General features: G+C 36.5%; 2 protein-coding genes and 1 long non-coding RNA gene across 3 annotated transcripts in view; 2 read left to right on the top strand and 1 right to left on the bottom strand.

Moving 5' to 3' along the window:
• LOC134791442 (uncharacterized) overlaps nucleotides 1–23,452 on the top strand; it is a 251,576-nt gene extending 228,124 nt beyond the window's left edge. Inside the window, exons 2-5 of the mRNA XM_063762464.1 lie at nucleotides 22,256–22,352; nucleotides 22,470–22,561; nucleotides 22,646–22,856; nucleotides 23,067–23,452. Coding sequence (XP_063618534.1) covers nucleotides 22,259–22,352; nucleotides 22,470–22,561; nucleotides 22,646–22,856; nucleotides 23,067–23,437 — 768 coding nt within the window. The 5' untranslated portion in view covers nucleotides 22,256–22,258 and the 3' untranslated portion in view covers nucleotides 23,438–23,452. The remainder of the gene's footprint in view (nucleotides 1–22,255; nucleotides 22,353–22,469; nucleotides 22,562–22,645; nucleotides 22,857–23,066) is intronic.
• LOC134791859 (uncharacterized) lies at nucleotides 2,670–13,392 on the top strand. Its single transcript, XR_010144350.1, has 3 exons — nucleotides 2,670–2,835; nucleotides 9,495–9,574; nucleotides 11,829–13,392. It is a non-coding gene; the product is annotated as an uncharacterized LOC134791859 (long non-coding RNA).
• A 1,667-nt stretch (nucleotides 23,453–25,119) lies between the features above and the next one.
• On the bottom strand, nucleotides 25,120–27,554 carry LOC134791440 (Golgi to ER traffic protein 4 homolog). The gene is made up of 4 exons (XM_063762462.1): nucleotides 27,285–27,554; nucleotides 26,928–27,210; nucleotides 25,996–26,306; nucleotides 25,120–25,789 (listed from the first exon to the last, which is right to left on the bottom strand). Exons 1-4 carry the CDS (start codon nucleotides 27,395–27,397, stop codon nucleotides 25,543–25,545), a joined length of 954 nt encoding a protein of 317 aa, XP_063618532.1. The 5' UTR covers nucleotides 27,398–27,554; the 3' UTR covers nucleotides 25,120–25,542.
• Nucleotides 27,555–27,813: the final 259 nt, after the last annotated feature.

The raw sequence follows: 27,813 nt of genomic DNA on the forward strand, positions 1-27,813 counted from the left end.
CAGTACGGCGAAATCAGCAGGGAACAGTACGGTTACCATCAGTTTGTCACTGACATAAACGCCGTCGAGAACGTAATTTACTTTCTATACATCTCGCTCGCACTCGCATATTAGTGCAAACGGGATGTATAGACAGTAAATTACGTTCTCGACGGCGTTTACGTCAGTGACAAACTGATGGTAACCGTACAGTTCCGAATCATGTACGAATCATCGTCATAATTATTATTGTAGTATGTATATGTATATGTAGTATAGTATAATGGACACGTGTTTTGCTATTTGGGCTCGAATCCATATTTTACAAAAAAAAACACACTTCAAAATGTCATACTTGTCATCGTTTCACGCGCTTCACTTCAAATACCGTGTGTTCACGTCGCCCGCCCGGCGCCGCCAACACGTTGCCGCGCGCCTAACAGGGTATTCAAATATTTCAAATGTACACTTTTAGGATCTTTGATGTTTCAAAATATGCTAGGACTTAATGTCCAAACCGGTTTACAACCATGATAACATTGATAACATTTTCTTCACTACCGGGAAGTTTTTAGTTTTCATGATAAAAAAAAAAACCGGGCAAGTGCGAGTCGGACTCGCGCACAAAGGGTTCCGTACCATAATGCAAAAAAAAAAAAAAAAACAAAAAAAAAGCAAAAAAAAAAAACGGTCACCCATCCAAATACTGACCACTCCCGACGTTGCTTAACTTTGGTCAAAAATCACGTTTGTTGTATGGGAGCCCCATTTAAATCTTTATTTTATTCTGTTTTTAGTATTTGTTGTTATAGCGGCAACAGAAATACATCATCTGTGAAAATTTCAACTGTCTAGCTATCACGGTTCGTGAGATACAGCCTGGTGACAGACGGACGGACGGACGGACGGACAGCGAAGTCTTAGTAATAGGGTCCCGTTTTACCCTTTGGGTACGGAACCCTAAAAAACGAAAAGATAACTAACGTGAAGTTCGAGTGAAAGGATAAGAATTATGAAACTTTGAAGTGTGTTTTTTTTTTGTAAAATATGAGCTTGAGTCGAATTAAACAAAACACGTGTCCAGTATTTTTTCATGTTCTGTAACGTATATGCAAACCAGTAATTAACTTGAAATTTGCTTGAATAAAACTCTCTACAGAAGTTAGAGCGTTTTGTCACTTTTCAGTACTTTGGAGGCCAATTTCTCCCAGGAAGTATGGGCAGCTAAATAAAACACGTGTCCGTTATTTTAGACTACCTACTCTATAACATATATAAAAATTAATCAAATTTGAGCTGACCAGTTGGGTACCCTTCAGTGTTAGAAAACAGTGTTTTATATTAACTGTAACGGTTTTTGTAAAAAGGATCTAGTATTTAAAAAGTGGGCTAGGTAAGGCACTATGGGCCTTACATGGGTCATTAGTTACCTAAATATACTCCGGTAAACCAGCTTTGTTATACTTATAGTAGAATATGGCGACAAATTTGAAAAATGTAGAATTCCATACAAATTTCCAATTTCGCGCCTTTTTTTACTGCCAAAGTTGGTTTGCCTTAGTATAGTTAAGGCATCAATCGGCTGATATGTACCGACATATATAATTGTAGTCAATATGTTGGTACATAGTATAACTAGTAAAAGGTTTTGAACATAAAATCAGTGATAAAATCAAATTAATAAAACCGATAGACTACAGTAAGTTTAAATACCTACCTACTTATAATAACCGTAATACCTATCATAAAAGTAGGTACGAAAATAGATTAGAAGCTAGTTTGTTAGTAATAATACCTGCTTAAGTTAGTTTGGTACCTAGTAATTTGTAAAGATAGATAAAGCAAATGAGAAATAGTCCTTAAATATAACGGAATAACCAGTTAATTTGTTACCTAATGAAAATATGTAAGATAACTTGCTGTGCTTGTATATAGGCGGTATCTGTACCTATGAGGTGAACAATAAACAAAGTGTCAGACAATCGATTCTGGAGTGGTGGATAACGTGAGAAAGAAGAAGAATAATGCAATTAAGTCAAATTGAGATCATAATATATTAGTACCTAGGCCTAGCACAGGACGGATACGACAACAGCATCTCGCCTCGCTCGCGAGACAAGACTACCCGTCTTTTTCAAATTAAGTATGTATTTATATAAATAGGTTGAAGCGAGACACAGCGATCGGACCTTTCGTTTCCATCTATGGTTGTCGCTGCCGCCGTCGCCAATCGCTCAATGACGTGGTCGAGCCGTAAGTCCTTTATGCCAATTTCCGCATTATAAAAATTTCCAAAATTTGGATCGATAAACAAAAACTATATTGTCATGGCGTGACATGACCAGATGGTCACAAAATTTTACGAAAATAATCATAGGAAGACTACTAATCCAGTAAACTTGTCGAATTTTGTAACGTGGCTCTTCTGCGTCAAATCCGGTAATAGTTATATAGAGGTTCACAATTCCTTTATTTAGTTTCGTTTATATATAGCCTATAGCCCTTTTCGATCGACCGAGCAAAGCAAAGCAAAGTTCTTACATTCAACTTGGAACTCACGGGCCACACGGCTGGCTGCACTTTCGCCTTGGATTTTATCAACGATCGGCCAAATGTCGCAGGTAGTAACGTGAAATCCAACATTTGACTAAATGTGTAAACCTGCAAATTCCAGAGGGAGTAATACTACCGACGCCAGTCCACCTGTGGCTCCGGAGAGCACACAGTACTGCCCTGCTGATCCTGGCCGTCCTGGGACGCGGCGCCTGTGACGTCCCGACGAGACCTACGCGCACACTCCACCACATCAGCGCCGCCGCCGCGCCGTGCAGAGAACGTGCCACTCTTTTTAACCAGGTCACATCAATTGGCTAATACCTAATAATAAAACAAGTAATAAAATTAAGAAACTAAAACTGAAAATTACAAAATAACTTTTACACAATACACAATATCCAACTTTCAAAAATGCTAGAAAGATCCCAGGGAGCGACTACTAGTTACACTTTAAGACTTGACTTTGGTTTAATTTCTAGGCTCTTCTAGCTCCATAACACCTTCATCGAATCTGTAGGTACGGTCAACCAAGAAAGTGATCTACCACTTTCTTGGCTGACTGTACATAGGCAGGGTAGGTGGACTGTTGTTTGATCAGCCTAATCCAAAGGATTAAATAATAAATATTATATGACAATAATTACACAGATCGACATAGTTCCACAGTAAGCTCAATGAGGCTTGTGTTGTGGGTACTAGACCACGATATATATAATACACACAAATATATACCTATATAAATACTTATATACTTACATAGAAACATCCATAACTCAGGAACAAATATGCATTACTGCGATAAGTTAAGTTTTCTTACTATTAAGTTATTCCTTATCGAAGAGATCGTAAACCATTGTACTGATGTGATTTTAAACCCTGACGATGGAACTGGAACTGTTTAAAGGAACCGTGGCCGTCATTTCAGGCCGTGCTGGCGAATCGAACGATCACAGTGATAAGCATACATCGGATTCTAGGGGGCAAATTGTATGACGGGATCCCTATCCGCCATACAATTTGCCCCCTAGAATCCGATGTTTGGTGATAAGTGTACGTAACTTTGCTATCAAGATCTATAAGTACTTACTTTTTAGATTTTTTACACACAATTCAACGAAAATTTATTTATTTAATTCCACGCAAACGAAGTTGTCGGCGGCAGGTAAGTAGTCCGACATAATTATAGGCTATTATAGTAAAATATTTTTTAAGAAATATGTAGGGCCATCTCATCCATCACCATCAGCCACCCAACATTATAACATAACACAGACATCATCCAGACGTCACTAGGCTGCTGAGGAAAGAAAATAGAATAGTACGTTTTGGAAAATAATGAAACAATTCGTCTCTGTACTATACGAGTATACGTATTAAAATTAAAAGTCTCGGGGATCGAACTCAGATACTTTGCGAACAATTAGTGCCAAGCCAAAACATACGCTCGATCGTACCCCTAAGCTAAACCGAAAAAGTGGCAGATTATGATGTTGACTCCACGGTAGACATTATAAGTAATAATGGGACTGATGGCCATCATTATCCCAAGAAAAATCGAAGAAATACAGGAGAATCCCAATTTGTAATTGCAATTTGTCTAAATTCCAATTTGTAATAGCACAGCCTGGCCGTGAGCTCCATTCCCAGTAAAGGGTGAGCGAGAGGGAGAGCGATAGATAGCACACCTGTATTCGTGCGTCCCGTGAAATAAATTACAAAGTGATACAAAACCTAAGAAAATCCTACTAAAAGTTATACTAAGTGAAAGTTAAGTGACAAATTAATAAAAACACATTAAAATTCTTTCAAAAATATGCATTAAAAGTGCTTAAATAAGTGTTTAAAGTGGCCTAACGGATGTGATATACTTGAAACCGAACAAACGACAAACTTCACCGTCTCGCCATTAGTCCATCATACGTCTGTCCCGCTTCTACTAAAGAGAAACCTGCCGCCGATATCTTCCCTCCTTCGCGCTGATTGGCCGAATTCTAGCAAGTAAAAAAGGTAACTAGACCATAGCAAAATGAAGTGCCTTGTTTGCGATCTCGAAGTTAAATATGCTAGCGAAATGATAAAATGCACAGCATGCGGAAGGCACTGTCACCAATCTTGCCTGAACATGACTTCTGCATATTATATGGCAAACCATTTCCATCTAGAAAAAACCTGGCTCTGTGAACTGTGCAATAATGTTACCCGCAGGCCAAAAAATGATAATACACCAATTAGAAAACCTGCTGCACCAAACCTGAACGACACTACAATGTCAGTCGATGACCCCGTACATGACCGTACAGATTATAGCTCAGGACCCCAGAACACTCTACAAACTCCACCCAATGTGTATTCTAGTAAGGAGAGCCCTATTACCCTCGAGAGCATTAGTAAATTGCTAGACTTTAAACTAAGAGAAAACAACCAGTCAATACTCAATGATCTCAAAAACACAATACAACTCGAGATAAATAAAACGATTGCTGACCAAATGACAGATATTACCTCACGCACTAACCAAATAACCACGGAACAAACTAGTATAAAAGGCAGCATAGAAATCATAGACAGTAAAATAAAACTCCTAGAAAAGAAAAGCACTGCACTACAAATAGAACTAAGCCACCTGGATCATAAAATAATTCATAAATCGCAGGATACCTGCGAAAATAACAGTAAAATAATAGTTATGCACGGACTATCTGAATACCGCGACGAACACGAAGTTGACCTTGAGAGCCGTATCATATACCTATGTCACGACGTCTTGGGCGTTGATCTAACTGGGTACATAGAAGAGATCTCTAGAATAGGAAAAAATACCAGGACCACTAGACCACTGAAAATTGAATTAATTAGCAAGCGAATGACTAAATATATCCTAAACAATTCACGACAATTTAAGAACACTGGTATATCTATCTCTGAGTACTTAACCGGAAAGTCACTAGAACAAAGGCAGCTTCTAATATCGAATTTACGATTAGCTCGACAAAACGGTCATCACGCTGTTATACGCGACAACAAGCTCGTAGTCAACGGGAAGATCACCGACCTAGAACCCCAATACCCGCCAGAACAACAGCCACAAAATGTAAACGAGAACCATTCCACGACCGGTACCCACGAACACTTCAATTCGGCTTGCTCACAGAACATCACTATTTCTAACACTCCCGGCCTAGATACCAGTAACGAGCAAAATAACTGTTCATTTCGCAACAACACCGCCGCATAATAGAAACAATCATATCACTAACGTTAATATATTGTATCAAAATATGCAAAGCTTATACAATAAAATACCGTTACTCGAGTCATTACTACAATGCGATAATAGCCACCAGTACGAAGCACTTTGCATTTCCGAGTCTTGGCTGTCGAAAGAAAAAAGTGAGATCATTAACATCGGAGGATACGTCCTCGCATCATCATACTGCAGAGCGAACTACGCGGGCGGAGGCGCTTGCATACTACTGCGGGACGACATGCTGTACGAGGAGCGAAAGGATATTGTGGATCACTCGGCTGAATATGTTATTGAAATCGCTGCCGTAGAACTTACTAAATTAAATGCAATAATTATTGTAATATATTGGAATAATAAAAATGTCGATACTTTCTATACACAACTGAGATCGGTCTTAGAACATTTAAGTAAAAAATATAATAAGAAATCAATTATTCTAGGAGGCGATTTTAACACCAACGTATTGGAAAATAATAAAAGTTCTTCAACTCTAATACATTTAATGCTAGAGTATAACTTCACACAACACATTAAAGAACCGACACGAGTGACAAACACCTCCTCAACTTGTTTAGACTTGATTTTCACTAACTTTAAAAATAGTTCATTAAATACGCGCGTTCATGATTTCGGATTTTCTGACCACAAAGGCACTCTTCTACACACAGAGATTACTAATGAGAATAAAAAAAAGAATTTTATGGCCTGGAAAATTTATAAGCGGTCGTTCAATACGGATAATATATCAAAATTTAAATCAGAGCTACAAGAAATAGATTGGAACCAAAAACTACATCCAAGTAATGACGTAAACGTAAATTATCACATCTTCGTAAGTACATTAAAAGAAACCTTAAACAAATGCATTCCAAGAAAGTTAACCACAATAAAGTCAAACAATAAAAGAAAATGGCTTTCTAAGGGGATTAAGTTATCGTGCAAGCACAAAAGAATCTTAAAAACTTTAGTAACTTATACAAAAAATCCAATTCTTACAAGACACTACAAGCAGTATGCAAAATTTCTAAAACGCGCCATTTCACAATCTAAAAGGTATCAATATATAACAGCATTACGAAACTCCGAGAACGTATCGAGAGCTATGTGGAGAATAATTAAGGAACGTACAAACAAAATCATCAAACGACCACAACACAACATCGAACTAGCGATCAATACTAATCTTACGTCTGACCCGAAACAAGTAGCAAACGCGTTCAATGCATTTTTTGCATCCGTCGGGCGAGTCACCGGGGGAGAGGAGCCGCGCGGGCGGCCGGGTCCACGCACACTCAACACCATGTACCTGCGACCGGTCGAGCCGCACGAAATAAAGGCGATCATACGAAACTTGAAAAATAAAAGTAGTTACGGCATCGACGAATTACCGCCTAAATTAATTAAAAGCTGTGCCGATGAATTGACCTTACCGTATTATTTGCTTGTTAATCAGTCGTTTACTGATGGAATATTCCCTGACCAACTAAAGACTTCTATTATTAAGCCGATTCATAAAAAAGGTGCTAAGTCAGATCCCAATAATTACAGGCCTATTGCCCTACTACCGACTTCGTCAAAGATCTTCGAACTAGCGATGTGCAAACGCCTGAACTCATTTTGCGAAAAATACTCCATCTTTAATGAAAGCCAGAATGGTTTCCGACGAAACCGTTCAACTGTACTGGCCACTTATAAATATATACAAGAAGCGCTAAACATTTTAAATGATAGAAAATACGCGGTCGGTATTTTATTAGATATGTCGAAAGCCTACGATAGAGTACAATACAAAATTCTCCTAGACAAGCTACACGAAATAGGTATAAGAGGGACAGCGCATAAATGGTTCACCTCGTACTTAGAGAACCGTAAACAATACGTCGAGATACAATACCTAGACCACCAAACTGGAATGATCGACAATATTAAATCGGACTCTCAATCAGTCAAACACTCCATCCCCCAAGGATCCTGTATCGGATGTTTATTATTTTTAATATATATAAACAATCTTCCTAGGAATCTAGATGACCTATGCGTACTGTTCGCGGACGATATTTCGATCCTAATGTCTTGTCAGAACGACCAAAATCTACAAAATGATATAACTAATACACTGACAAAACTGACAGACTGGTTGACTGACCATAATTTGGATATAAATTTCTCTAAAACCAAAATTATGCAATTTAGACCATACCAAAAAAACGCGTTAGATATAAATTACTCCTTTAACGGGCAAACAATAGAATGTGTAGATACATTCACCCTCCTTGGTTTGAATATCGACACGCACATAAATTGGAAATCACATATCCAAAAATTAGCCAGTAAACTTTCGACATTTATATACGCTCTTAGAGAATTAAAAAGATCAACGAACTTCGAATGCGCCCTGGCGGCTTACTACGCATACGCCTTTTCGTGGTTTAATTACGGGATAATCCTTTGGGGAAACAGTACAGATATAGAGGAAATATTCTTATTACAAAAAAAATGCATACGAACACTAGCTAATATTACAGTACCAGATAGTTGTAGACCCTATTTTATGAAATATAAAATCCTGACATTAACATCAATCTACATATTTGAAATTTGTAAGTTCGTCAGAAAATATCCTCTTTTTTTTCCAAAATTTGCCGACCGTCCTCGACGATACGAAAGTAGATATAAGCATAACCTGGCGCCACCCGAACGTTCAGAACTACAGCTACACAAAACAAGTCCAAAAATGATGGCCATCAAAATATATAATACACTCAGCGACGACATTAAACTTCAGACATCAGATAAACAATTCAATAAACTGTTGAAGAACTTATTAGTTAACAAGTGTTACTATAAATTGAATGATTTCTTGGAAGATAAAAATGATCACGAATGTTATTAGTTTTAATTATTACTCACTTTATTATTTTTATTATTTAACTCATTTCATTTTACCACTTATTATTAAACATTGTGTGACATAAAATTATTCTTGACATGACTATTAAATAAATTAATATTATATACCTACTTACACTACAATTTCATTGTTATTTTAATTATCAATAATATTTCCTAGACATTCATTACTATAAAATTTTAAATTACAATCTCTTAACCATTGTTAAAAGACCTAATTTTATAATTATTATATAAATACTGTCGAATACCTAGCATAATTTAGTTCTAAGACTATTGCTGTGCCCTACCAGGGTCCATGTGAAACTCACTATTACTATGTAACACCAATGTAACAACCATGGATGCAATAAATAAATTATGAAATAAATTATGAATTATTAAATAAAAAGTTAAAAATCATGATTACGCGAAGCAGAATTTTGACTGCACGAAACAGCGACATCTACGTGTAAACTTATCTAAATGTACGGATATTTGTTCAACTTTCAATTGTAATTTATATATAAGATACCTATTTATATTCAATTGTAATTTATTTTTGTTATTGTACATAAGGCCGTAGGCCCGACGTGAGGTTGTCAAGACACTTTTCCTATTGGGTCGTGTTTAAGCTCCAACTTCCCCCTCTCGTGTGACGCTTCGGGCCTGCAACCCTACGCGGAACTCGGCCTTCGGCCTTCGCGAGCCTCGACAATACTTAACTTTGAGTGTATACCCTAAAAATCTACCGATCACTACCTGGTAGGTACATACCTCTGTACCTGTATTCTTTTTGTATGATGGACTTTTAAAATTACAGGTGAGCCCCATGTTTCCAACCAACAAGACAAACGAAAGAGACTGCAGGCTACACAAGTACTACTATTGGATATCTAGCAGGTCAGCTAAATTCAATTAAAGAGAATTATGAATTTGTCACTCTAAATACGCCGTAATGGGAGTAAACGAGAAAGATGCCCGCAATTTGCAAACTTCGGTGTTCGCGGTAGACCCCCAGCGCTGATTTAAATATCGTTTTAAGTAGATAATTTATAATCCATGCATTAGTCGTCCTACGTCTTGAAATATATTTTTCATTAGATAGCTTTATTTTGCCACTTTGAGCTATGTGAAGTAAAATCTGCTTGAGTGTTTGATTACAGTCAACAAAATAGGTATATCTATTCATGCACCGCAATATAACAGCGATAGGTACAGGAATTGCGAACTTGTGTTAATTAAGACGAAACAGGAGCTGAGTTTTAAATATTTTAGGTAAATATACCCGTCTCGCTAACGGAAGCGGCTCCTTAATTAAACTAGTGCGATAAGGACAAGGCGAAAAATCCTGCGTTAAAATCTCAAAAATGGAGGTTTCGTACTCGACTGTTTCCTCCTCCAAAACTTAACCAATCGTAACCAAATTTGGAAATCTAAATAATTATGAAATTATCTGTGTTGGACCGTTTTGCTTTTTTGGCTAATTGATGTCAGTTTTGAATACTAGGCCTCTCATTGAGGCATAGTCAATGAGGCCATTTTTGAAGGGCTCTAGCGCCTTAGAAAATAAAAATATCAAAAAAAGCAAAACGGTCCGACACAGATATTGACAATATTAATCTGTGTTGAAAAAATCATTGCTCTAGCATCAAAACCCATGGAGGAAACAGTCGAGTACGTTTGTATGGAGAAATGACCACTCCTGTTGGCTCTTAAGCCATTCAATACACACTCGTGTGTAAATTTATGTTTAAAATATCTGGGAGACCAAGCTTAGCTCGGAAAATATATAATAATCTCAAAAATCCGCGTTTTCCCAGATATAAGACCTAGTAGCTAGATCGACTTTTCGCCCCCGAAAACCCCCATATAGCAAATTTCATCGAAATCGTTAGAGCCGTTTCCGAAATAAATAACAAGAATTGCTCGTTTAAAGGTATAAAATAAGATAAGATAAGATACCGCCCATTAATTTCTATTTTTTTTTTGTAAATACATAATTTACATCGCGGTCGGGGATCGAACGTACGACACGGGTTTAGTTATTAATTTTGAAATCTTTTACAAGCTTTTATTTAGTTTCACCTGTCCCGTTGTCTGTAATCAAATCTTGCAAGTTAAATTTGATCTCCACTTCCCGGTGTCCGATTGAGCTGAAATTTTTCATGCATGTATAAATCGGATGACAATGCAATATTATGGTACCATCGAGCTGATCTGATGATGGAGAATTTAAAAATAAGTTACGGCAAGTATGTAACAATTATGAATCTAATACGATCATTTATATTCTTCTGCTTTCATAAGTAATAGCAAAATAGTTACTGATTTTTAAAACGCGCTTTTCAATTAAAAGACATGTCAAGATCGCTTACCTTCTTTCAAGTTCTTTCTAATGCTAAAAAAACGAACTATAAGAATTAGTAAAGAACATTATTTATTTAGCTGAAGCATATTTTTTTAATCTTGTTAAAACTAAAAAAGGATACAAATTGCAATCAAAATTACAAATAAAAATTAAACACAAAAAGTTCACCTTTCCTGGGAATCGAACTCAAGTCACTTATGCGATCACACTTTCTGACGAAGCAAAATGCCAGCAATATGACTGTAAATGAGGGCTAGCGTTTCTTTGCTCACCAGTTGGCGCCACTGTTGATGGTGGTCCAGAAAAACAGAAGATATCAAAATTTTTACATGCTTATTTTTCTAAATGCATATAAGTATTTTAGTTGGCACTTTTTTTATAAGTACCACTAATATTTATTGAGCTATAGCTGGCTATATGGTTTACCATGATTACAATCAAAGATTTATCACAATTATGAATAAGGAGTGAAAAAAGCTATAATTAAAAGCTTGAAACCCCCAAAACTTCTATACATTTGACATTTTGAAAGATAATCCATCCATCTACAATAGCGCGGGTTTACTTATTAATTTTGAAATAAATATATTTTAAAATAAACACAAAAAGTTCACCTTTCCTGGGAATCGAACTCAGGTCATATGCGTTCACACTTTCTTCCGAAGCAAAATGCCAGCAATATGACTGTAAATTAATCAAGTTGTTTTTACAATTTTTAGGTTATTACAATAGTTACATAATGTTTTGAAACTCAATAAAATTTTCTTTGTTGCTTTTTTTTTTCAGAACACAAGAAGAGTCTCAAGGCTGCAGGAGTGCACTTAAACAGCGGACGATTTATAAATAGTTACGAAAAGAAGGTACTTAGTTCCAAAAGCTGCAGAACAATGTTACGGGCTGTGACTCCAATCTCAGGCGGTTGGTAAAGAACTTGTGCGGTAGTTTTCTAATAGAAGGCAACTGAACTTTGGGACTAAAACTAATTAAAAAATATTATACTTTTCTCAGTGAACATAATAAAAATGACCTTGATCCAGGCAGCCTACGGACTGGGTCAGTTAGTAACTTCTTACCAATCGCCTCAGTTAGGCCTCTCACTAAAGTCCAAGAAGCAGCGAGCAGGAGGGACCGAAAGTCAATGAGTAAATTTTTCACTCGACGACTATTTAAGGCACATCACACACTACCTGAATCAGTACCTAATTTTAGTCAAATGGCACCTGTCTTTTTGTATAATACCGGTTATTACATCTACCCGGGGCCCAGGGCACTCTTTGTAGGAAGGCCGGTCAACGGTTGCTATACCATCCTAGTAAGCATTCTTACAGAAGTTTTCCGTTATACTTAATATCTAATAATACGTAACCCTTCGTATGCCTTTGTTAAACATTTGCTACTGATTTAATAACCTACTGATATGAATGAAAATTGTAAATTACAGTCCAAATTGTGTGGTACGTACTACCACGTACACGGGACAAGGCATACGAAATTTTAAGAGGAAATAGGACAGCCGCTTCAAACAAACGTAGTCCCCATTTTGCTCTCAGGATATTGACGTTATGGAAAATTATTTTTACATAATTTAATTTATACTTATTATTCTTATTAACTATTATTACTTAGCTATGCCTCTACGTATGACATTTTTCTCTGCAGCTGACTGGTGGCAGACCCTCCAACGCGTTCGGTTCCTATAAGCTATAGCTCAATAAATTCAAAAAATAAAACGATGCGGCATGTCTGTGATTGATATGTACCTACTTGACATCAAATTGTGTAAAAATATTATAAATTATAAATTGAAATAGATGATTTGTTATGAAAGGTGATTTTGCGCCGGTCGACTTTTCAAATAGTTATTGTTAACGATCTTTTGATATTTTGTGAAAGGGTAACAGCCCAAAATGTAAAAAAAAAAAACAAAAAGTTCTCCCGTGGCGGGAATTGAACCCAGGTCACAAGCGAACACTTTGCGTTGGGCCAAGCATACATAGATCTGCTTGCTAGATTAAGACCAAGATAACTCTGCAGAGATTTTCATAGTAGTCGATTAACAAAATATCTTTAATAATGTTAGTTATAAATTGAAATATATGTCCATCTATCCAGAGATAAATCTATCCTGTCATCCACTTTTATTCTATAAAAATGAACTACATTCATTTAACGTTTTTAGCAAATCAAGATAAAACAATTTTTTAGTTTTAAAACATTGTTAACGATCTTCTGATATTTTGTGAAACGGAAAAGTAACGGAAAAAATAAAAATAATAATAAACAAAAAGTTCACCCTAGGTGGGATTCGAACCCGGGGTCACAATGCGTGCACACTTTATGAAACCATGTTCTAAACCTTATTACAAAAAGCATAAGGCCCACCGATGGATAGTTAAGAGTATTGCTGTTTGTACCTAAGCCGGTTTTCTGAAAGGAGAAACTCAGCGCAAAAAGTAAAAAAAAAACAACGAAAAAGTTGACCGATGGCGGGAATAGAACCCAAGTCACAAGCGAACACTTTGTGCTAAGTCAAACATACCTAAGCTGCTAGCTAGATTCAGACCAGACATGCAAGTGTTATATTTTAAATGTCAAACAGCTATGACATTATGACTTTAAAATAACACTTTGCAAGTCTTTGCTTTGAAAAACACTGCAACTAACGTTACCTTGGTCTTACTCTGCCACCCTAGTTAGTAAGCATGCTAAAAGCAGTTTTCCGGAATTATTAGTCGATTAATGTCTATAAGGAAAAATTACGAATTATAATAATGTAAAAAAAAAACCGCCCAAGTGCATGTCAGTATCGCGCACGAAGGGTTCCGTTACTCAAAAAACGGGAAAAAAACACGTTTGTTGTACGGGAGCCCCATTTAAATATTTATTATAATCTGTTTTTAGTATTTGTTGTTATAGCGGCAACAGAAATACATCATGTGTGAAAATTTCAACTGCCTAGCTATCACGGTTCATGAGGTACAGCCTGGTGACAGGCAGACGAACAGACAGTCTCAGATAACGGTTAAGTATACTATTCAGTTATATTAGTGTGACAGAGACATTGGGCGTTTCGTTCGCTACGGAGTGTAAACGATTTGCAACTTGGCTAAGCACCCAGCTTCCTCGCACACCTCTGGTGGAAACGCAGCCTAAACCTGAGATGTTAAGACATCGCATTGGTTACATTGATTTAGAAAATACAATTCTCGACATTTTTTTTCGGACTATTCACAGTTAGACTTAGTTTCATTTTTGTACTTCGTTATTGATACTTTTAGTCTTTTAAATTTTTTGACAATAATAGGTATTTAGACATTTTAGACGTTATTATTTTTAGTAATTTTTCCTTACGACAATAGTCGCCTAATTCGTTTTCCGTTCCACATAATATCAGGACACTGTTATGTCCGTTACCAATATATTTTTTAAGAGGAAAGGTGACGAAAAAATATTAAGCCTTGAATATTATCGGCAATACAAGGCAATTTTTTTTTTTAATTTTAAAATATTGTTAACAATCTTCTGATATTTTGTGAAACGGAAAAGTAACGGAAAAAAATAAAAATATAAATAAACAAAAAGTTCGCCCTAGGTGGGATTCGAACCCGGGGTCACAATGCGTGCACACTTTATGCAACCATGTTCTAAACCTTATTACAAAAAGCATAAGGTCCACCGATGGATAGTTAAGAGTATTGCTGTTTGTACCTAAGCCAATACTGCTACCGGCTGTGGTGCCGTTAGACAGGTAGAATAACGTTTTTCGATTTTGTGATGTTGGCTGTAGTAGACCCTCAGATATTATTCGCGCGCCAAAAGTCTAGCTGTAAATTACATTACGACTGTTACGAGTAATAAAAGCCCGATATAAGTCGGTCATAAAATAAAAAAATAAATTGTTTATTTCCGAAAAATATTTCTTGGATACAGTTATAACAAAGCATACTAAAGCAATTCACATACCTTACTTATTGTGTACCTACTTAACTGACGGAAGGGGCGCAGCTATACGTTATAGTTATCGACAGTGATATCAGCATTTCACTTCTACTCTACGTATTGTTTACGTATTAAGCGTCGGGCGATACGTATTAATTATGTGAAACTAGACGAGTTTATTTTCGAATAGAGATTGAAATAAATCTAATTATTTTACTACAAATAGGTGTACCTAAGTATAGTATGTCAAAGGACTGTCTAATTTCAAACATAGACAGAGAGAATCATAGTATCTAAAGATCTTACACTAGTGCTAGCATCCAAAAGCAAAATATAGTTTTATTGTTCTTATTTACTGACAAATTGGTTTGAGCTACCATATCCATACTTTTTGAATATAATATAATTTAATATTTAATATTCTAAAAGGAACTCTATCTGTCTGTCTGTTACCTCTTCTCGCTTAAATCGCTGAACCGATTTAGATGAAATTTGGTATTTAGATTGTCCGAGTCCCGAGGAAGGACATAGGATAGTTTTTATCCCATAAATCATCCCTGAAAGAGGTGAAATTTTGTATGGGGACTTAACAACAACTGCATAACAAACTTTGTCAATATGCGCTGGTGTACGATTTAGTTGAAATTTGGTATAGAGATAGTTTGAGTCCCGGGGAAGGAGAAAGGATAGGTTTCATTCAATAAATCACCCTTTAAGGGGGTGAAAAGGGGCGTCGAAGTTTGTATGGGGAATCGACAAAACGCAGTATGGATAAAATAATAGCTACCTAAATTACTAATTCCACGCAAACGAAGTCGCGGGCAAAAGCTAGTAAATTATGAATTGAAATAGATGTCTTAAACTAAACAAAAAGTAACCACGCCCTCTAATTGCTGCCGAGGCCACAATCGACCATCGGAAATCCATGGTACAGTCAACGGTAAAAATATGGGTGTAGACAACTTACTCAAAAATATGTCCCATAGTTCTTAATTCACTGACATAACAGTTATGGGACATATTCTTGAAATGATTTGTACACCCATATTTTTACCGTTGACTGTACACCCGCCCTTTCGAAATTGCTCGGCAATGGTTTAATGTAATAAAAAGCGATATAAGCTATAAGCGCTTAGTAAAGAAAATATGTATACCTAGTCACGGTACTAAATTTATTAATAGGGTATGAAGCGTATTACTTAATTCTACTACTTTTTCTTCTTCATTTGACATGCCCTAACGGAAGTCGGCGACCGCCTTTGCCATCTCTCTCCTGCTCTTAGCCATTCTTACCAGTGTGGCTGCGTTATCCATGTTCGTCCACTTTTTTACGTTGTCAAGCCAGGTGACCCTCCTTCTTCCCCTTCCTCTCTTGCCATCAATTTTTCCTTCCAATGTTAGTTGTATTCTACTACTTAACTAGTGACAGTAGTGACCATATATTAGATTCCCGGAGAAAAAGAAAACTTCTATTTTAAAAAATCAGTTCGCGTGTGATATGCCTCAGAAGTGTGAAAAAGTGCCGAGCGAGAGCGGGGCAGCCTTTTTAAAAGTTGACACAGTAATATATATTAACACGAAAGGTATTGAAATCTGTAATTTTATAGTTTGGTAAACAAGTAATTGTCAGTAAAAAACTGTTACGAAAAAGAGAGTACTGAGCTATAACCGCGAAAATGAAAAGTTCGCAAATGGCGGGGATCTTTCTCTTTTACTCCAATGAAGGCATATAATTTTTCATTGCAGTAAAAGAGAAAGATCCCCGCAATTTGCGAATTTCGGTTTTTGCGATAGCCTCTCTGTTCTTTCTGCTTAAAATGCTCCACTGAAAAACGACTCTTCCCAAACTATAGATTAAGTACAGGTAAGTAGTTTACCTAGTTTATTTAAAATTAGCAAATACCTAAGTTAACAATGTAACGTTAGGTATATGGTCTGGCAAACCAAATTTGTTAGAAGAAAAGGCAGCAAATTGAAAAAAAATTGGCGGGAAAATTCTATCTCCCATATGAAATTTGAATTTCGCAACTAAATGCTTGGTTTGCCAGGCGATATTAGATATGTACCTGTATTTGGATACATGTGGCCACTACATGTGTGTAAGTGGGTGAATCAACTTGTTTTACCACTCATTGCCATAGTTATGGTTTTCTGAACTACAAAACAATGGGTACTCATCCCTTTCTTTTGGGTGCTGGTATCAGCGTAACACTACAAAGACTCTTTCTGAAAGATTATTTGTCTAAAGTGTAATTCTATGGAACTTGCTAACTACTTATGTAAACAAAAGTCAGAAGTAAGTTCATCATTCAGAGACAATTTCAATATGTTTACGTAGTTGTATGTTTACATAGTTAGCAAGTTCCATAGAATGACACTTTATGTTTGATATGAGACAGTCCCTGGACACAATAGGGCTTATTACACTTATCCTGCCTTCAGACGGTTAACGATGAGCCGCGACGCCGGCCCCGATATCGGGCAAGGATCGTTTTACGTTTCATGTGGTTTCATGAAATATTGTCACATCGTTCACAATATTTCTTGGTGTAAAAAATAATTCAACTACAAAAATATCAACCATGATTGCCAATTCGAGACAAAGTATATGTTACATGTCAAATATTGTTGACGATGCTCTTATATTTCGTGAAATGCAAAACGATCTTGCTCGGGCGCACCGTCGGCCACGATCGTATTAAGGCCCGACGGTGTGGAAGTGTAATAAGCGCTTATAATGTACATAACGTCAAGGAATAGTTGATCCACCCATTTTTTTTTACTAGTTGTGACGTGGCCTTTGTGTCTTTTGAGAGTGTGTGGTACATGTATGGTAACGAATATTGTCAGCTAGAGGTCGGTTCTGTAACTTCCAACAACTTCTGTAAACAGGATTGACGTCCGTACAAACATAGCTAACGTAATGTTACATTTTAAGTAAAAATTAAGGATGACTCACGCTAGACCGCGCGGGATCCGAGCCGAGGCGTTCGACACGTAATTTTCTATGACGGCTGATCGGTGTTCACGTGGTGCTTTCCATATAAAACGAAGCGCTGGAGCTCCGGCTCGGTCTCAGCCCTGTCTAATAGCGTGAGTCATCCTTTATGGTGATCTCCTTAATAGAAATAGAAGGGCTAAATCTATCCTGTCACAAGTGTAACAGGATAATTTCTGCTGTGAGAGACAGCTCTTAGTAGCAAGTTAGCAGAAAGTATCCGGTAGCAGAAAAGGTATAATCCTTAGCCAGAAGATTCCTCCGACGATCTCACTCCTCACATTTTTTTTAGACAGAATAGCATAATCTAGTTATTTATTTGTGACTATATCCTAGAGCCTCAGCGCCCGTTTTTGTACCCGTTTACTATCTGTGAATTATGTAGAATATTGTAAAATATAGGTAGTAGGCAATATAAACTGACTACCTGATAATTATATATTTTTTTTTATAATCAGGCAGACCACTAAGCTTATAATGTTTAACGTAGGTATTTTTAGACACTCGCGCGACTTGTAGGTACCTTTACAAACACCACCACCAGACCAGTACAAACGGCAAATAGCAATTCACGCTTTTCCTACTGACATATTGGTTTGCCAAACTACAATTATAATGTACCATAATTGGAATATGCTTAGGTATCGACTGCAATGTATTATTAGTTACTGCAATAAAGAATTTGTATTTCCAGTTCGATTGTCAAAGCCTCCATTAGTAGTACCTAGGTGATCATAGGTCCTAGATCCGGGTCATCCGGGGGCTTACGATAACTTGCTTACTCGTCAAGATATGACGAGTAATTATTGTATGTTAAATTGTTAAAAGATTTTTATAGTACTTATTGTTGTGTTGTTATAACTTTGTTAGTGGATTTGTTTAAAATTACTGTTAAATGTTATAAAATTTGGTAAATAAAGTAATTTAACCATTTTTAAAGTTGTTTTACTTAATGATTAACAGGATGCCTTTTGTTTTTAGGGTAATCAAACTATTTATTATATTAATTTAACCGTACAAAGAATAGTTTTATTACCCTAATCAACCATGAACAGAATTAAAATTTCCCTAAAAAATTACCCTAGTGCAAGTTATTTTGACATATTTCGCTAGATGGCGTAGTGTCTCAACGCTGAGTGTATACTCTATCTCAGTATATATAAGTTACTCTATGTTCATAATCATGTACTGAAACACGCCCAACTTGTCAGTAGAAAAAGGCGCGATATTCAAATTTTCTATGGGAAGTCAACTCTTTAAGGCTACATTTTTTTAATTTGCCACCTTTTTCTACCGACAAGGTCGCTGTGGCAGAGTATACTTAAGCCGGATAGAATATCGAGAAAGTATTTTTGGACTATTCTCAACGAACCTATAGTCTGGCAAACACTACTTGTCAGTCAGTAAGAACCAGGAAAACTATACTCATCCCTTTCTTTTGGGTGCTAGTACTAGCGTAAGACGAAGAAAACATGATTCTCTCTATGTTTAAAATGAGACAGTTCTGGACCAAACTAGAGTCTGTGCGGAAAGAGAAGAGTGTATTGGGCTCCATACATTCCACGACTCTTCTTTTTCCGCACAGTCTTTATACGTCACGATTTTGCCTATCGAACCATTAAAGGCCCCAGTACACAATTGGCCATCGCCGGCCATTCCAAGGGACGCATTTATGCGTTAGAGGGAGCAAGTGATATTGCTATCTCATTCTACCGCATGGCTGCGTCCCTTGGAGTGGCCGGTAATGGCCCATTGTGTACTGGGTCCTTTACATATGGAAGAGGCGTGGCAGGCTGTCGTCGGCGGCAAGTAATTATAGATGGAGCCTCAAGAATTTTTTATACACAAGGAACAAGCAATGTCAAAAAAGTTAAAAAAGAAACAACAGGTTGCACTCCGGGAGTGCCGGCAGAAGTGAAAAATCAATGACATTGTAACAGTTTTTCGATCAGGTCACGTGTCCGTCTTACGAATTTTCAATCTGTCGCTTCGAGCAACACGGAAGGGAGGCGGCATTCGCAATATTTCCCCTCTGCCTAGGTAAAAGATCAACTGATCTAGCGCGGGTAATAAAACTAGTTGCGCTCTGATTTTTAACTAGACCGAGTCTAGACGCGCGCGTGAACACAGCAGTAGAAAAAAATGCCTAATTGCTCGGTTTTTTGTTGTAAAAAGAAGTCGGGGACATCAAATTTACAAAGAGAAGGTGTTACATTTCACATGTAATATTTGTTTTACATATCATACGTTTAATTACATTCAAACACAATTATTATATTTTAGTCTCATGTAATTGTTGGATTTATCGATTTTGCTCGCCCAGTACAAATTGCGGATCGGTCGAGCGACTAATCCGACTTCTCATCTCTCAGAATACAATAAAATTCTTCGACGAAAATGTGTTAGTGTGCGTGTTGTGACACTTGTGACTCGTCCATACACAAAAAGAGATCGAGGTTTGCAAGATTTGTCTTTGACGTGTGTCATTTTCTATGTATTTGTGTCGTCATTACAGATTGCATTTTGTATGTAAGAGTGTGAGAAGTGCGACTGTGTGCACCTTTCCCCCCGCAAAAAATGGCAGAAAGATTTGTACGGTAAGATATCGCTTGGGCCCCTCCCTTCCGACGTGTCGGAAGCCGGTGTTGCTCGAAGATCTGTCGAATCTGTCGGTCACGTGACCTGTCACGAGTTTAACATTTTTTCCCATCACAAAAAGTGCACAGCGCCGCTAAAGAAGTTTTCACTTCAAAAAAGTGTAGGTACTGTATTGGTAATTGGTATTAAGAAGTTTAATTTAGCATAATAAGGAGTAAGGAGGTAAACACACGCGGGAGACCTCTGTCCCTTTCTGCACTTGCACTGCGTATGGTATCAAAATTGCTACAGACTTTTATTAGTCTAACTCTAAAGGTATTTGGGTAGTGAAGCAATTTAAGCACATTCTGACAAGCCAAATATGTAGGCCCTTTGCGCCTACATTTTACAAATTTTCCGCCTTTTTTGACGAACAAACTTGACTTGTGAGACTATATCTCCAGTGAGACTGAATGGCACTCCTCTTAAAGTAGTAAGAGAATTTAAGTACTTGGGACACTGGGTAACCGCATCGCTAAAAGATGACGTAGACGTGGAAAGGGAGCGTAGGGCGCTGGCAGTAAGAAGTAATATGTTGATTCGTAGGTTCGCAAGGTGTACTAGCAACGTTAAAATCACCCTTTTTAAGGCGTACTGCCAGTCATTTTACACCTGCAGCCTATGGATCAACTTTACTCAAAAAGCTTACAGCGCTCTACGCGTCCAATATAATAACGCTTTTAGGATGCTGTTGGGGCTGCCGCGCTATTGCAGCGCTAGCGGTATGTTCGCGGAGGCGCGCACCGACGGCTTCCACGCCATCATGCGCAAGCGGGTGGCGTCGCTGATGCGGCGCGTACGCGGCAGCGCCAACAGTCTCCTAGCCACTGTAGCAGACAGGATAGATGGCGCTTTCTGGGAGTACTGGAGTAGCGTACATGTTTATAGAAGTTAAATAAAGCACATAACATAGATAGTCACTAACATAGGTTAAGAGTAATAATAATAAGCTACTAATATATTATGGAAATTTAATTTCTGAAATAAATAATTATTTAATTTAATTTAATTTAATTTATATTTTGCATGAAATTTAAAATTTATTGATGATATACATCTATCATTCACTAGCATTTCCCATTTTAGACTACAATATTTCTCGGGCTCTATTTATCGTGTACCGTACCTCTTTCTGTACTTCCTAAATGCCCTATCTTCTATTACATCATCCGAGAAATAGGACCCAAAAATAATGTAATCTAAAATGGGTTTTAGAATGCATAATTTAGGATTGTGTGACAAGGCCTTTAAATCCTGTGTCGTGGTGAGTATCCGAACACAAAAAACGTCAAACTTCGACAGTTTCGTCTCTTGTCACTTTTATGTCAAGACTCAAGAGTCAGTCTGTCAAAATAAACTTTGGAGTCAGGTTGTGTGCAACAATTGTGTGATTCGTAGTTTGAAGAGCTAAAATATTTTTATCATTGAAACCATTAACATGCGCATAGTTTGTCGTCAAAGCTCAAGGCTACCGACGTCTTATCTATTCTAAACAACATCTTGTACAATCACATAGTAGATATCATTATAAAAAATTGTTTTAGCGCAATATGCAAAGTATTTCAACATATTTAATTAAGAAATAATATTGTTTTATTTTACGCTTTACGAATATATATGAAAGAAAAGATTTTCTTCTAAAATGTTTAACGGTGTAATAGATAGATATAACGGTGTGACAATAGATTCACAAAAAGAGCCGTGTGATCCCAGTTCATTTCATGCCCAGTTAAAAGGTGAGTCATTAAGTTTAAATCATTCAGCTTTGTTCTGATGTACTTCCCGGAAATATCTTGGAAGAGGTTTATGGTCAAGGACTTTTTTTTATAAATATTTTTTTGCTTATATTCCAGACTCTCTCAGACAATGGACTGAGGAAGAAAAGAGATGCATATGGTTCAAAGTCAATATAAAGGATGCTGCATGGGTGCCAATACTAGCCAATGTAAGTTGTCCATGAATTTTATTATAAGTAATACTTTTTAAAATTAAGTACTTATATTTAATTATACTGACTTCATTTTTATAGGAAGGCTTTAACTTTCATCAAGCCAGAGACGATTTTGTGCTGATGTACAAGTGGTTACCAACAGATTGCTCTCACAACTTGCCTCCAGCCTGTCACACAAACCTTGGAGTAGGTGGCATGGTGTTCAATGACAAAAATCAAATATTGGTTGTAAAAGAAAAATCCATTGATTACCCTCACTGGAAGCTTCCTGGAGGTTATGTTGAGAGGAGTAAGTTAAAAATGCTAATTAATTTTAGTAAATTATAAAAGCACCTAAGGATAGGAAAACATTGTCTTTTTAACCAGAGGAAAATGTATTTCTTCAGTAAAAATATTAATTGAATCAGCTATTCATATCATACCTACTGATCAGTTGGAACATTTTATTGTAATGCCTGGTATATCAAAACTATATTTAAACATTATATTAAACTTTCAGATGAAGATATAAAAGATGGTGCCATGAGAGAAGTATGGGAAGAAACTGGAATAAAAACAACCTTCGACTCCATGATAACATTAAGGCATTCACACAGATCCATGTTTGGTAACTCTGACATTTATTTTGTAGTTAAGCTCCAAGCTAAAACAACAGAAATAACTAAATCTGATGTAGAAATACAAGCATGTCAGTGGATGGATGTGGAGGAATTCTTAAATCACCCTCATGTCCATGAATTCAATCGTTTTTTGGTAAAACAAGCCTTGGACTTAGAACAAAGGAAAATTAAATTAGGTCTACATCAGCAGACATTAACATTTGCAAAACTTTCACGAGATGTAACCAACCTTGTAATTGAAGATTCATAAATTATTATTTGTACATATTCAATGTACCTATATTTCAACTGTGAGGTATCTATGTATAGGTATATATCGACATCAGAGGGTGTGCCGCGAATCATTTCTTTCGTTCGTTAGTCTGCCACTCTATCGGTCATATATTCAAGATTGACAGTGAGGCAGAGCAGATAACGCAATTTAGATTTTCGCAGATGGCAGGCAGAGTTGAGGTAACGCAAACAACTTCTTGTCTTAGTAATGTGAAGACAGCCTCATTTTGAGATGAATCTTTATTTTTGATGGAAGTTCAACAGTCAACTGCAAGTTTAACCAAGAAGTTTTTACAAAGGTGTTTTTTTGCAATTAAGTACTCCATCCATCTACTATAAAGTAGTTTGTGTAATAATTCACCTCAATCCTTCTGCCCTCCCCTATACCACAGATTCAATGATTGTATTAAATCTGTAGGTAGTATAACAAAAAGTCATGCTTCGAATATGACCGCTCATGTAGATGGCGCTGTAGGACTTCATAAATTATGCGGCAACTCTGGTTCAAAAGTTGATGTTAGACAATTCAATTACCACAAAACGCCATCTTCTTCAGCCCCCAAACTCGTGGCCACGATTTTTTCTTAGACTACACATCTAATCTATGTATAATTGTATTTGTGTAAACTCTAAGTGCAAATATGTTTACCATATTTGATATTTGCATAATGTACATTATTTATACATCTAACTCTGTTCTGTGAGTGACAACTTGACAAGTCACAGACAGCTTACAACTCGCAATGCGTTATTAAATGGTTATTAATTTATTATTATTAACAATTAGTTTTTTATTACACCTACCTAGGTAGCTGGCCGGTATTGGGTAAAACTAAAATGCCTTATGTAATTTTGTAGGTACCTAAAATTAAAGACATTTTTAGTAAACATTTTGCAATAAATGTGGATATTATAAATAAACAGAAACTGTAAAGGAACTGGGGAATAACCTGATCACAATGCGTTGTGGTGGGTTATCTTGTATGAAGTACATATAACAGTCTGTAATATAATTAGTCACCAAAATGATATAAATATTCCTTTATTTATTTATATTATGTACCTATTGTAGTCGTATTGACATACGCATGTGATAATAGTAGTACAGTCGACGTAAAAAAATTGTTTATAGTTTTCGCCTTATTACAAGGGAGTAAGATGCAAAAGTGTAAACATATCTTTGACGTCGACTGTACGTTCAATCTCGGTAACTTATATTTCGGATAACATTGAACCGCCTTTATCAAGTAAATCTTCCTGTACTTAATCGGTAGAAAAAATATTAAATTAATAAAATGCACAATAATGTATTGTTTCTAGGCCTGACCGCCTAGTCACCCAACATCAAAAAATCGGAATCGCTCTAGCACAGCGATATTTTTAGGTGCGCCATGTGATTCTGGTAGATACATAACCTTACCAAAAAGTACTCTTGTAGCACGGGGCTACAAGGGAAAACCGTCTTTGTGGCCCTCATAAAAAAAGGTTATACCACTGCTCTAGGATATTCCACTTATTCCAGCAATAGAGAGGAAGACAACGATATTCGATTTCTCGATGTTGGCGGTAGGCCCTCTGTTCAGATTTTACTCGAGAATTATCTATAGTAACCTATTCCAATGTATTGGAGAATACGCAGGGAAGTGGAAATGAATAAAATTATTCAAATTAATACGTTTTATTATTCTGTCCACCCTATTTGCTAACAATAATTACAAATTTCCGAATGTAGTGGCTATAACTTAGTAGTACCCACAATATTGTAAATAAAAATCCATTGGTTACTGGAAATATCAGTAATATAACATCGTAAAACATTGAATTACTTATAATGATGTTAATGGAAGAGTTATGAATTCATTAAAACAGTCTACATAAAAGAATTAATTAAATTTTCTGCCAAAATGTAAACTGTCGAGTTAGACTGTTAAAGGTACTGATTTCCTTATATCAATGTAAGTACCTACTACTTATTACATGGTTGTAATATAAATAGATGTTCAATTGTTATGGACACAGCTTAAACGCTGATATGTTATTTATACAAACATAATCCTATCCTTCTATTTGTCATACATTTTTTCAATCTAGGTCCGGAGCTGAAGCATTGTGGCCCATGTACTCTTCTTCATCAGAACTGTCTGCCGCTTCACCAATAATTGATTTTAGGAGCCCACCAAACATTGAGTTGGCATTTTTAGGGTCATGGGGAATCTCTATTCCAAACCAGATGCGTCCAATATTATCCAAATACACTGAATAGTTTGGATCACGCTTTATACTAATTGCATACCAGTTCCTTAATATCTTAAATTGAATTGCATGTTTCCTGTGAACAAAAAGTTTTATTAAAACATCTCTCAGTTTCAGTAAATTTGTTACAGCTTTCTTTAATAATAGTGAGATTGTAATAATTCAAATTTGACTGAACTGGTCCCTTTCTTAGATGACAACTCATATGTGGTACCTTGCAAGCATCAAGCACTTGTACACATTCTTCATAGAAAAAATAAATTCACATCATTTATGACTTACTGTTCAATTGCACGTAGAAGAAACCAAAGAAAATTGAGTAAAGGAAATAAATATGGTGGGCCTCTGTCATTCTTTATGGTTGGGTGTGATCCAGTGTATTTGTTGAAAGTCTCAGTTGCCATTTGTATGTTCCGTAGACAGAGAAACTGCAACACTGCTTGTGCTATAAACAAGTCTATTTCTGACTTAAGGCCTTTGGTAGTATGCAGCTCAATGAGCATGGTTGCATATGCCGATCCATCGCTGGAGTGTAGGAAATGCCTGTGTGCAGCAGTGTATTTCTTCTCTCTCCAATATACTTCAGCAATTTTCTGTAATTTTCAAATGAAAAAGCAAATAAGAATCCAATATAAATGCCATCAAAACAATACAACATTTTTGGCTATTTTCTTAAATAACATCTAACTTATTTATTTTCAAGGCAACGCCAGCAGCATGCTAGGCACATTTACCCAGGTACCTATCAACCCTAGTCTGTAAATTTCTATAATATTACTTTTTATATTTGTTATATATATAAATAGATTATTACTTGATTCCTTTCAAAATTATAAAAAATATATATTTGAAATTCTCAAAAAAAGAATATGTTTGGTGCAGAGATGTTTGGCTTGTAGTTCCAAAAATTGCCTCTAATAAGTATTATTCAAATTGTCTACTTACAATGTTTTGATATGTACCTATATCATGCAGATTACACAAAGAAATTTCGACTTAGTTGTCTCTTGCCTGATTGTGTAGATTAACAGTAAAAAAAATGATTACCCGTTTGCTATAGAAAAGGCAGAATTCTGTTACCAATATTTGCAAGATGATCAAACAGCTGAATACTCATACTAAAAGGGTAAACTGATGTGTATGCTCTCTTTCCCCATATTCAAGTTTCACTATCAGACCTTGGTAGGAAAAAAAGAAAACTAAGTAATAATCACCTTGTGTAGTAACGGATGGCCCTTTTTATTGCTGTCCATTGACCACTTCACTGCATTAGTCAAGAACGTTTCACGCTCCGGGATGGTTGGACTCATGATTTCAAATATATTAGCTACTTTCTCAATCCATTCTTCACATGGCTGTGTTTCTGATTTTGTCAAAACGTCCAAAAGCAATATAGCTAGGTCTGCACCGCTACCTTGCTGGTCACGTTGCAAGAGTAATGTTGCACCTTCATGAAGCAAGTTTAACAGATCCGCGTATTTCTTCTGACTTAGGTACCTTGAACACGACACAATCACCATGAAATAACAGTCACAGGCAGCAAAATATGCAATAAAAATGATAATCACTACCTGAAATAAAGCGTCCTATACATTTGATGAGCTTCATAGTATTGACCAGAATTTACGGATGCTGCTAGTTTATCCAGCACTCTTCTAACACCTCTTTCCCCACGTGCCGCCATGGTTATTTTTGAAAAGATAGTATATCTTTAAAAATTTTAATTTCGTGTTCACTTATTGTACGCCTTAAGAAAAGTCATTTTTGTTTCATTTCATTGGTATAGTGAAGGTGGCATGATGGATGGCAGATATGAAAACAATACTAACTAGTTTAAGTGGAATATGTACATCTCTCCACATAGTACTATAACCTCAATATAATTCAATAACAGACAGAGACAAAAGGCACTTTTTAATTTAGTAGCATAATACATATCTGTTACGTTCAGAAATCAAACAAATTTGGCAGTCGAATATTTGTAAAAGCCGTAACACACTTCCACACCGCACCAAGGTCACTGTGCGCCACACCCATAAGTGAGAGCGAGAAAGAGATTTCTTTTTCTATCTGCAGCATCTGCAGCGCATCAAGGTCGCG

The sequence above is a fragment of the Cydia splendana genome, chromosome 6 (assembly GCF_910591565.1).
Source record: "Cydia splendana chromosome 6, ilCydSple1.2, whole genome shotgun sequence".
In the NCBI taxonomy this organism is placed as follows: Eukaryota; Metazoa; Arthropoda; class Insecta; order Lepidoptera; family Tortricidae; genus Cydia; species Cydia splendana.

What these genes read in the sequence shown, in the direction of transcription:
- LOC134791440 (XM_063762462.1), bottom strand. Translation starts at nt 27,397, where the DNA reads ATGGCGGCACGTGGGGAAAGAGGTGTTAGAAGAGTGCTGGATAAACTA. An exon ending in TATAGGACGCTTTATTTCAG is followed by an intron (nt 27,211 to 27,284) that starts GTAGTGATTATC and finishes GTCGTGTTCAAG; the next exon opens with GTACCTAAGTCAGAAGAAAT. An exon ending in GCCATCCGTTACTACACAAG is followed by an intron (nt 26,307 to 26,927) that starts GTGATTATTACT and finishes TGAAAATTACAG; the next exon opens with AAAATTGCTGAAGTATATTG.